The sequence below is a fragment of the Dioscorea cayenensis genome, chromosome 4 (genome assembly GCF_009730915.1).
Source record: "Dioscorea cayenensis subsp. rotundata cultivar TDr96_F1 chromosome 4, TDr96_F1_v2_PseudoChromosome.rev07_lg8_w22 25.fasta, whole genome shotgun sequence".
NCBI lineage: Eukaryota > Viridiplantae > Streptophyta > Magnoliopsida > Dioscoreales > Dioscoreaceae > Dioscorea > Dioscorea cayenensis.
Genome location: NC_052474.1, coordinates 4,128,916 through 4,141,150, shown reverse-complemented (window position 1 = coordinate 4,141,150; position 12,235 = coordinate 4,128,916). Strand labels below are relative to the sequence as shown.

The following is a 12,235-nucleotide window of genomic DNA, read 5'->3' as shown; positions in this document are numbered from 1 at the left end:
GACCACTCGTTTGCCGTTACTATATAATTCTGATACCTGGATTTTAAAGAACGAATGGCATAAACGTAGTAACTTACAAAGATGGAGTCCGATTCTGTCAGAGAAACGTACGAATCGCGATTCCCCGAGCGATCTCGGATGGCGGGAGCCGTACCTTGATAAATCCTTACCCGAATCCGATAATGGTGGTTAACGTCACTCGAGAATCAGACCACGCGTCACCGGTTCAAGTGACCGTAGGTACACGTGGCGTTTTCTCTGAGGACGATGTCTGGTCCAATCGCTTTCTGTAAGCTTACCTGCCAATTCACTCTGATACGATCACCACCGGTGCATCAATACTATACCTACGGCAAATTTTACATATGAGTTTTAAATAAATCATATCTATTGAGTTTTTTTTTTTTAAAAAAAAAAGTCTACCAAAAAATAAACATTTTTTGTATATCACTTATAAAATAAAAGTAATATGATTAATTAGGTCAAATATAACAAGAAATATATATATGTATACATTTGCTTAGTTCAGATATCAAAATAATTTTTTTTTTTCAAAAATCAAAATTAATAACTATGTTCAAAGTTTATTGTGAATTTAATGAAAAAAATATATAAATTATCAGTTTATTTAGGATATTATTTATATGAGATATTTATTTATTTCAATTGACTTCAATAAAATATGACAAATACGACGATGTTGAAAGTTCTAGCTTGTCTCAATTTAAGACTGAATGGATATCTTAGCTCAATCAGTCAATTATTAGTCTTATAAATAAGTTTTTTTATGTAACAACTAAATATTACAATGGTATCTACAATAATAAAAATCTATAAAATGATTACAAATTATAACCTATATATACAGGGGTAGACCTACATGGTTGGCAACTCCGACTGAAGGCTGGTCTGGTCGGTAGAAAAATCTTAGAAAAACTTTGTCTAACTAAGTTTAAATATGTTCTCTGAGAAAAGAGAAACTCGGGATAGAGCCGACCATAGTTGAGCTAAGAAGTTAGGGCTGAACTAAATTTCTGGATCCACCACTATATATATATATACATTTGTAAAAATTTAAATCCTACGTATTTATGCATAAAAAATCAAAATCACATATCTTTTTATAATGCAACCTTAGATGATAAAACTTTTTTTTTTATTTTTTGAAAATCAAATGGAGCAAATCATCTTACAATATTTATTTAAATGTCAACATTCTACTATATAAACACTAGAGACTAACAATTACTTTGTAATATAGTGGATCATTATTTGAATAATGAATAAATAAATCCAAAATCAATATTTTTGGATCGATAGTACTATTATAATACTGTATAAATATTATAACAATACTATTTATTCACAATTTATTGGATCCCATATAGAAAGTCATCATGTAAACTTCCGTGAATGGTGTTTGTCACCTATGTAAAAAAAATAAAAAAATAATAATAATAATAAAATATTTAGGCACCATAAATGTATACTGTGCGCTATATATATATATATATATATATAAATCAATTAATAAGATAAAATGTCAGCAGCTCGACGCGTCCCCAGGGCCTTGGGTGATCCTTCTTGACTTTTCTGAGCAGACCTCTGTTGCCTCTTGGTAGACTTCATCTTCTCAGGTCTTGATTGGGGGTCCTTCTACCACTTCTTCTCTTGTTAGTTCCTTCTTATTCTGTTGTGGATTGTCATACCTCTGGTGTAGCATTCTTTTTATTTCTTTATGCGTTTATTTTCTTGTTCTTGCTTTTTGTTTCGTTTGTTTTTTCGTGTTGGTTGTTTGTATTCAGACTCTGTTTCTTTCTAATAAAGCTGTGGTTTATTCACTTTTATTAAAAAAAAAAATGTTATTATCACTCAACTACATTGAGTATTGATTTAAAAAATAATAGGATTTATGTGACCGCAAGAGCTTAGTCTTAAAACCAAACACATACTCCACGGCAAAATAAGACCGTATAATTGCAAGCCCGGGAAAGTAACAGTTACAGGGAGGTATTTGTAATTATAACAAATGAAAGGGTGGGAAATATTTCAAAACAAAAGGACTAAAATGCACAAATGTAAGGTAAGCTACTAGCGGTGACGGGACCCCCAAAGTCCTCAACGTTGGATATCATATCATGGTTATAAATATATATATATATATATATAAACAAGGGCAGAGCTCATAGCGGCCATCGCCATCGAGCTCCAAGAATCACGAGCTGGTCGTTCATGGCGGAGGCGGAGAGGGACGCGCTGGTGAAGAGATTCAGGGACCTGGAGGTGAGCCAGGCTAGGATTAGGGAGCAGCTGAGCGTTCTTCTTAGAGAGAGAGGAGGAGGAGGAGGGGAAGCGAGGAGGAGTGTGATGGCGAGAGGGAGAGATGAGGAGAGGTCTTTGATACGTGGATTCTTTGCCGGCGAGCCATATGGCAGGGTTTTGCAACAAATGGGACATGCTCTCCATGTCTACCGCCCCGATACTGGCGAGATCATCTATTGGTCAACTCTGATGCCCATCTCTTTTCCTCCCTTTACTTAGTTTATTTTGCCTTTTTTTATTTATTTTGATGATTGATGCTAGTTTATGCGAGTTTGATGCTTTTTCGCCAATAGAGACAGTGAAAGTTGTGTTTTTTATTTATATTTCTTGGTGGATTGAGATTGCGATTGGATTCCTATTTTGCTTGCTTTCTTATTTAGCTGAGATTACATTTTTGTTTTTTGGTTTATTTCTTTCTGTTTTTGAATTTTAGGTTTTCTAATTTATAGCATAATAAACATTGTGTGTGCCTTCTGAATGGATTTTCATTGTTTCCAAAACGAAATACTGATGCAAAGTAGTTCTTACACTTTGTTAGTATGCTTGCCTAATTTTGTGCTTCTCCCCTTTGTGGTGTGTTCAATTGACTGAATCACTTAATTGGTATGCTTCATTTGAGCTGAGAGTAGAGGAACTGTGGATACCCTTCTCATGAAGAGTATGGTTAGAAAATAGCTGTGACTGTTAAATTATGTACTAGTTTGAAGAGACGCATGTAGGAGCATCTGATTTTTTTGGGGGATGAAAATTATCACATTTGGAGTGTGTTGGACTGACATTTTAAACTGAAGAGAATAGAAATGAAAGCATGGGATTCTTATGTCACGCTAATCGGAGATCATCCAATACCCAAATATGTATTTAAAAATTGCATACAACATATGTTTAAGTAAATCCAGAATAAAAGGGAGAATTTGCTGTTATAAACTGCAGGAGGGCTATATTTTTAGTTCTTTCTTCAAGCCATATTTTTCATTTATACATGCCAGCCCATAGAAACATCAAAGGTTTTTTCCCCTGTACAGGAATCGACCTGCAGAAAACATCTTTGGATGGAAGGAATATGAAGCAATTGGGAGCTGTGTAACTGATCTTGTCATCGATGAGCAAAGCCATGCATTTTTTGAAAAGCTCATCGATAGAATCAACAAGGGTCACTCATGGTCGGGTCAGTTCCCTTTAAAGAAGAAATCTGGAGAGATCTTTATGGCATTGGTAACGATGAGCCCACTATATGAGGATGGCAATTTCGTTGGTGTTATCACTGTTTCAAGTGATACAGTAATGTTTAATGATATGACCTCAGATAGAGCAAGAGCTTTTAAAGAGCAAGAAAATGTCCAACTCAGAGAAGGCAATGAAAATTTTGTTGGAGGTCAATGGCCTTCACAAACACAAACTATGTCGTCTGTACCTAATCGGGTATTTATACTAAATCTAGTTGGTTACTACTTTTTCTCCACTTATCTTGAATTCCGAAAATATATATTATATCAATGTTAATCCAAGCAGGCTTCAAAAATGGTGTCCCCTAGTCCTGGAATTACTGACAATGAGGGAGGAAATTTCTGGGAAAGGCATGATGTCACAACGGAGAAGAGAAATCCGCAGCCCAAGGAAAATGAAATACCTGTAAGTTGGGATCCTTTTGAATGTCATATACCAAGTGTTGTTGGCTGTATCTGCAAAATGACATGACACTTTCGAAATCCTGCCAGGCATCAAAGACAATCTTCAATTTCCAAGCAGGGAGGAGGGTCCTAGAGGAGAAGGCTACTAAATTGGAGGAAACCTTATCAAAATTAAATCAACGCTCTAACGTGGTAATCTGCTATTCTTTGTTGTGGAAGAAATTTGCTAAGATACCATTTCTTGTCACAATTGTATCAACTAATCAGATCCTGCGCTTGTCTATTCATTCTGGTGAATATAACAGGCTGCCAAGGTTTTTTCTAAGTTTCAAATTCGGGGAAGCCCCAGCCGTGGAGAAGCAGAGAGAAACACTCAAACTAATTCAGCAAAGTTTTTGGCGCGCAATTTGATAAAAAAGGTGAGTTATAATTCTAGAGACTGTATTGTCCTCTTTAGGAGATACTCTGACTACCATTTTTCCAAACCAGCTAGTTAAGTCATAGACATGGCTCAGAAAATACGGTCCGCTAGGGAGAAATACTGTATATAATTGAATGAGTTGGTAAATAAGCATTTGGAAGTGCTCCTAAAAATAAAAAATTAAAAAAAATTAAAAAATTAAAAAATAAAAATCTGTTAATGGCTTGTGTTTCACTTCTTGCTAATAGAAAGAGCAATTGCAATTTATATGAAGACTACAGAGAGTAATTGATAATTACACACGTCAATAGAATCTGTATAATTTGGAGGAAGACTTTCTAGTGTAATTTACTACCAACATCTTTTAAGCATCTTTCTTCTGTGAAAAAAAAATGTGTGTTTTCTTGCATGATCTAGTATATTTCAAAAAGTAACATACTTTCGGCAACATGGCTGATAGATTTTGAACAACTTCCAGTTTGAAATGTTATACATGAAGATATACAGTATAATTTTCAATTTCACTAAAAACCTTTCATCCTGGCAACTTGCTTCCTTGCAGATAATAGACACTTCAGAACCAAATTTAACGGAGAACTCTTCTTCTAATGGTGACAGTGGTACCATGTCAAAGGAGGGCATATGCAACCTGGTATGTCTAATTAGGAATAACCAGTAGGGTTCTGACTGCTAATTTTTACCATTGTTGTTTGTTCCGTTGCAGCCAGCAGAATCATCACTGCAGCTGGTTTTGGCAAACAATCAACGGATTGGCTGATATAAGTGTTTTGACATGTTGTCAAATGCTAGTATCCCAATGTCGCTGAGGGCCACACTAATGTCCTACAATGCAGTTGGTTAGCTAGTTGAAGTTTAATATCTAACGAAAGATGGTTGCAAATGTAGTCTCTAAGTTCAGATGAACCTTATAGCTAGTGTTGTTTGTTATTGTAAACATAGAGATTGTTTGTCATTTGTTCTTTGGGTGATGGTTTTGGGTAATTAGAGATGGAATCATGCAAGTTTTGGGAGATTACACTCAACGAAATGCATTTGGATTGCCTTTCAAAGCCTAAATCTTTACTTGCTGGTACAGTCCCAAGATTGATAACCACAATATCCTATGATGATCTAAGGATTCTGAATGGTGACCAGGATGTTGATATTGATGGATGATATTGACGGAAGTTTTAGTGTGCTGATCAATGAGTGTGTTGGACCAGTTCTTTTAGTACCAGATTTTGTTTTCTTTGCATCAAAGCAACAAATTAATTTTAATTAGGAAGGGATTATTAGTTTAATCCATGCATTATACATATATGATAAATTACATACAATTTAAAGTGTCCACTATACTACAAGACTATCAAACTTTATACATCTGCTTCTAAGACATTTCCTTTTGAGTGCTCTCTATCAACAAGTACTTGGGAGCACAAGCATATTTCCAGCACCATTTTAAACATGTCACAGCATCAATTATAGTTTCAATGTAGAATTACTGATAATTTGTGATTCAACTGGAAGTTATATGTGATTGTAGATCCATTTGTTTATCAAGGGCCAAGAGAAACAACATAAAGGATTTGGCACCTAAGCATCCCACTGAAATTCATTAGCTTGTTGTTGAATGAATTACTTCCATAAGAATTTAATCTTCACAAAAAGGTTTCGCATGTTTCACAGATAATGGTATATTCTGCCATTTATTTCATATCAAGCAAACAAGAATAAATTTGATATTAAAAAATTATGGAATTAAATGATGGAAGCTATAAGTTTCACTTTCATATATATTTATATATATATATATGTATATGATTTATCATGCAATATCTTGCTAATGTTTATCATATTTCTATTAATTGTTCAGGGATAAAAAACCAGAAAGGGCATTATATTTTAGTGAAAATTAAGATAAGAAAACTGCCAAAAACCAATTATCATAAATGATAAACCCCCCAAGACCGTGGCCTCTTATTCTGGCTTTGATGTGAATGCAATCACTTATATTGGACCAGCACTCTGAGTTTCAGAAAAATATGTTCATCTAATTTACTGCCGTCTAAGGCTCCAAACATCTCATGTCAACACTTGCTTATGAGGAAGCTAGAGGACTTCTGGCAAATCAATATTTTATCTGTGCTGAGATAATACTTATACTATCAGATGCCAAATACACTGCAAATGAGCGCAAGATTCTTATCTTTCTTTCTTGAGGGGAGGGGTAGATGATTGTTTGAGAAAGGAATGATTTATTTATTTATTTTCTTTATCAGATCTTGTTAATTGTTAATCTCAATTATCTCTCAAATGCTTGCTGTAGTCAGAATTGCAAGAGTTGGGAACTATGGTGCTAATTGTTATCTTTTAACTTTGACAGGATCAGCCATGTGTTGAGAATCAAAAGGAAACACAAGCTGATTCATTCATATCTTCATCCCCTGGTTCCTCAGATAGAAAAATTCAGAGCCGGGTCCACAGTTCTTCTAACAGAACTGTTAAAAGTTCCGGTAGAAGTTATTTTTCCGAGAGTGGGAATGCATTTTCCGACGGAGAAAACAACAGTGGTAACTGCCACATGGCAAACCCTGTTGGCAATGAAAGCCTAGACAGTTGCTGGCTAGACTACAACAAACAGTCCAAAATTGACATACCTCGTTTGTCCTTGCCTTTATTACATGAGCAAAATGGAAATATGGACGGGGTACATCATGAACAAAGAAACTCCAATGAAATCTCATCAGAAAGAAGTACACTGCTAACGAAAAATACAGTGTATAAAGAAGTGGAGGACTTGCATTCCCCAGAATCAACATCCTCAGAAGATACCATGATCAGCAGCCAAGCAGTTTCATCAACAGTAGGAGAAAAGGGTGCCGATGCATTTTCAGATTGTGAGATTTGTTGGGATGATCTCCTTCTGGGAGAGGAAATTGGTGAAGGTATAATGGTATAACCAAATCTTAATATTGCTGATTTATGGTAAGAATTATTTGAAGATCACAATTTGATATATATATATATATATATATTTATATATGAGATTGTTGGAAACTATTGAAGAACAATTTTATATGATGTTCATTTAGGAGCATATTTCTGGTTGCATATGTTGTCTGCAGATTGGAACTCCTTCTTTGGAATGTGTTTGTAGGCATGCATTACCTAGATTATGAAATTTCTTAACTATACATAAAGTGAAGAAGTTGTAGAAAGTACACCATCACATTGCAACATATTAAATTTGTTCTATTAAGCACAAGCACATTAAGTGATGCTGTTCTCAATAAGAGAGCTAGATACTTAAAGGTATAAGATCAAATCTATCAAATGCTTTTGAAGACATCTCACACACCAACACCACTCCATAAATTTCAAGGACAAGGTAAATCCAATCTCTCACAAGGTCATCATTGATATTTTACATGTGGCTCGGTCTTCAGCTACTTTGCTTGATAACATTGAATACCACTGTAAATGACATCTGAAAGCCTTCTTGGGCAGGTTGCAGCAAATGCATTCATTCATGAATTTTGCAAAGCATGCCCACTCATATTAGCTGTCTTTATTTAATGATTTCAGGTTCTTATGCTGTTGTTTATCGAGGGATTTGGAATGGTTCGGTAATTATTTTAGCTGGAGCTTCCCTTCCAGTCTATTGCTGATAATTATGTACGAGTGATACAACTATCTTGTCATTTGTCCATCAGGATGTCGCTATAAAAGTATATCTTGGGAAGGATTATCGCGAGGAACTTTTATTGGAATACAAAAAAGAGGTATAAACTCTACCTGAAAAGAAAAATAGAAAGAGTGACTAATTTTTTATGGTTACGTATTTCAGATTGCCATAATGAAAAGATTGAGGCACCCAAATGTTCTGTTGTTCATGGGAGCTGTGTACTCACCAGATAAACTAGCCATTGTCACGGAATTGTTAGCAAGGTAACAAGAGGGGCTTTCCTGAGGTAGTATGTTTCAAATCCTACTATCATCCACAGCTTTTCTGCAGAAAAATCCTTAACTAAAGCCAAATGTCACACTTCTATTGACCAGAGGAAGTCTATTCAGAGCACTGCACAAGAACACTCAAACTTTGGATTTTCGGAGGCGCTTGAGGATGGCACTTGATGTTGTGGGTTCCTTTAATAGATCCAAATTTATCTTTAAAATTTTTCCTGAGATTGAATAAAGTCGATATGCCCTTTTTAAATAAAACACTAAAGTTGTAAGGTGGTGCAGGCTAGAGGTATGAATTACTTGCATTGCAGAAAACCACCGATAATACATAGAGATCTAAAATCTTCAAATCTACTGGTGGACAAGAACTGGACTGTTAAGGTATGAATATGGAAATACTCTTGCAATATCAAGACAAACTTCATTTTTAAGATGACAGCACCAATTTCATCCTTTGGAAAGGTTGGAGATTTTGGCCTATCTTGCCTGAAGGAATCAACTGTTTTGACAGCAAAATCCGGAAGAGGAACGGTAAGAATCTTGTCCAACAATAAGAAAATTGCTTTTGTAGATAAAGCCAATTGTCCATGCCAAAAGCAAGCAAATATACTGCAAATGATTGTGAATCCTCTTATAACATTTGCAATGACCAATAGAGCACCGGTCCAAAATTTATAAAATAGTTTTCCTGGTGATTATGCATTCTTATGTTAAATCCTGTAAATATTAGTTGGAATTCGTGCAAGAAACTGATGATATATTAATGCTGTACTTTCCATGAGTAGTTTCATGCATTCATTCATTCATGCTGACAATTATGGTGATTCTGCAGCCACAGTGGATGGCACCAGAGGTTCTTCGGGGTGAATTCTCCAATGAAAAGTAATCAACTCATCTGACATTTTCTTCTTTTCTTCTCCGTTCCAGTAGGCAATACTCTCTTCTGTACGTTTTAAACTTCAAAAGACGTGAGTAAATGCTAATAAAGCAAAAATGACATGGAATGATTGGCAACAGGTCAGACGTGTACAGCTTTGGTGTCATACTATGGGAGCTAATGACAGAGTCCATCCCATGGGCCCATCTCATCCCTCTTCAGGTACTCTCAAAGACAACATTTTTATTGTTTCACACACGAAAAGCAAGCTCCACCTTATAGTTTCACATGCCTTGTTTATCCATAATTACTCAAAAAATTAAAAAAAATTTTTAAAAAAAAAACTATTTTATAGATGGAAGTAGTGAAGTTTGACTTGTTCATCAGGTGGTTGGTGTTGTGGGATTTATGGACCAGCGCCTGGAGTTACCAGAAGGGATAGACCCAAACGTGTCAGCCATTATTTGTGACTGCTGGCAAAGGTGATCAAATATCATTAATTCATTATACAACATTCTCTGAGATTCTTTTTAATATAATCTTTTGATGAGCAATTCACTAAAATTTTATTATGCGTCAATGCCTTCCGAGTTGAATTCAGTGATCCAGCACGTCGTCCGTCTTTCCATGAATTGGTAGGCCGGCTGGGGGAACTGCTTGGCTTGTTGAGGCCACCTCTGCCCCCTGGAGGCGGCCGGAGTTCCAGACAGTGAACACCTTCTGCTTATACTTCTCTGGAGTATATAACTTGCTTTCTATCCTTTCATGTTTTTTACTGCATGTATAGATTTAACTCATAGCAAAGAGAATTTTGAGGCATTTGAAGTCCTGCTTTTGTTCAAGTTCAAGAATTTAAGGGCATATGAGATAATCAAATCAACACTCAACAACATTATCAACAAGGGAAGAAATTTTTCAAGGGAAATTTGTTCCCACTGCTATTGAACCACATCAATATCATTTCAGACGATAATTTAGTGTATTGTTGATCTTTTTGTACACCACCAGGGATACTCAAGTTCTTTATCTTTGAATTGTGAAATAGGGTTGTTTACCAGTTATTGGGTTGGGAAGTAGATGTGAAGTTTTTCTTAAGGCTCAGTAGTATATATTTTGTCTGAACTATTTTTCTTTTTTTTTTTAATTTAAATATATATATAGAGACATGAAATATAAATGATAAGTCATGCATGAAAATACTTGTGTGTGATGAGATGTTGAAATGTCTTCTTGACATGCTTAAAGTGTGAAAAGACTTTGCAAGCCTTCTTTTCAACGGCAGGCTTCTTGTTTGGGAACTCAAATCATTCGGGTGCTAGATAGGCCATTAGACGGGGGGTGGCGTGGGGGGTTTAGAGTTGGTGTGTTTAATATTCCTTGAGATGGTTCAGTATTGTTTTGAAGATTTTCGCTGACAGATTTCATGTTTTTGTTGATATGATTTTATAGAGCATGCTTCAATGTTCTTCAAGATAATTTATGTTAAAAATTGGGCGGATGGTGTCAATTTCTATTTTCGCTGAAGATCCAAGAGACGATTTAGAGAACCTTCATCAAGATACCATCGAGGACTGCTTTCGGAGGATCAGTCGCTCCTCAATTTTTTTCGAGACTAAACCCATCGATTTCATCGGGCGATTCGACTGACATCGCGATCGTGAGTAGTCCCTCCTATCCTCTAGTAAGGCGGGCCTGTGTTTTCAGACGGTTGACTTCATCGTCCCAGCTTGTCTCATTTTCTCTTTCTTCCCTGCTCTTTTGCTTTCACTGCTTTTCTTCATCCCTGGTGAGGATTTTAGTATGTTATTTTTTTAGACTTTTTTTGTTCGTGTTCTTTTTCATCAGACTGTCTCTTCTTTTTTTTTAATAAATTTGTGGTTTTATTAACTTTATTCTTAAAAACTAATGTACCAACGTTTTTATGAGTAACAGTGTCTTACCCAGTAATTCATGAAAGTGTTGCTGTAGTAGTCCAAGAGTTGTGTTGCCTTAAAAAATAAAAATTAAAAATTAAAAAAAAAAAACAAAAAAACAGAGGCTTTTTTTTATGCTTTAGAATTTTGAAATTTCATAAAATACAAAGGTAGACTCTTTCACCCTGTAGTCGTTTTCCCTGTAATAATTTAATATAATAAAGAAACAACCCTTTCTCTATCATTTGTTGAAAAGCTGCTTGAAGATATATATATATATACATATAAATATAATTTAGAATTTTTGGGGGGGAAAAACCAAAGAACATACATTCCCTCCTGTTTCTCTTGAGAACGTGCTATGCTATCTACCCATCACCATGTTTTCGTAACTGACCCATTGAAACGTGGATAGATTTATACCCTAATTTTACAACTTTAATGTATCCAATTTTGCAAGAAAAGAAGAATTAATGAATTATAGCCACTCGCCACTAAAGAGAATATTTTTAAATAAAACAATCTATCACTTTCGCAACACATATTTTGTGGAAGCAAATTAAAATAAATTAATAAAAAAATATTTAATTCAAAAATTAATATTAAGTCAACTATTGTTTAGGTCTAATGATAATATTTGGGTCTAATACTAATACATTTATTTAGGTCTAATGTTTGGGTCCAATGGCATGCATAGTATATTTGGACATAATACTCTTTATTAGCGAATGTGAGTCTCTTGTGAAAAAAATAGTGGTTTTACCCTCCAGTGTTATATAGTAGAGAGACAATAAATCAATAGTAATTAGTGCATTTTTATATTTTTTTACAATCCCGTTAATTTACACATAGTTCTGGGGAAAAAAAATCAGGGACATCCAAACCGCTCGATGTTGTTATTATTATTATTATTATTATTATTATTATTTATTATTACGGTTCATTATAAATATAGATTTATTAAGCATCTCCTGATAAATGAATAAATAATAAATAAATAAACACATTCAAGAATTGGAACAGTTACATTGAACAGAGTCAAAGACAAGCAGTAACCCTAGATTCGGCATACGCTGACCACTCATGTGAACACCTTCGCGCTGCCACA

At 34.9% G+C, this 12,235-nt stretch overlaps 1 protein-coding gene across 1 annotated transcript; it reads left to right on the top strand.

Moving 5' to 3' along the window:
* Positions 1 to 2,186: 2,186 nt before the first annotated feature.
* Positions 2,187 to 10,703, top strand: LOC120258833 (dual specificity protein kinase shkE-like). The gene is made up of 17 exons (XM_039266269.1): positions 2,187 to 2,501; positions 3,348 to 3,744; positions 3,835 to 3,954; positions 4,041 to 4,145; positions 4,259 to 4,372; positions 4,937 to 5,026; positions 6,758 to 7,319; positions 7,960 to 8,000; positions 8,088 to 8,156; positions 8,222 to 8,322; positions 8,434 to 8,512; positions 8,620 to 8,718; positions 8,800 to 8,868; positions 9,170 to 9,219; positions 9,355 to 9,436; positions 9,602 to 9,696; positions 9,816 to 10,703. The coding sequence occupies exons 1-17, from the start codon at positions 2,233 to 2,235 to the stop codon at positions 9,925 to 9,927; spliced, it is 2,454 nt and encodes an 817-aa protein (XP_039122203.1). The 5' UTR covers positions 2,187 to 2,232; the 3' UTR covers positions 9,928 to 10,703.
* The last annotated feature ends 1,532 nt before the right edge of the window (positions 10,704 to 12,235 follow it).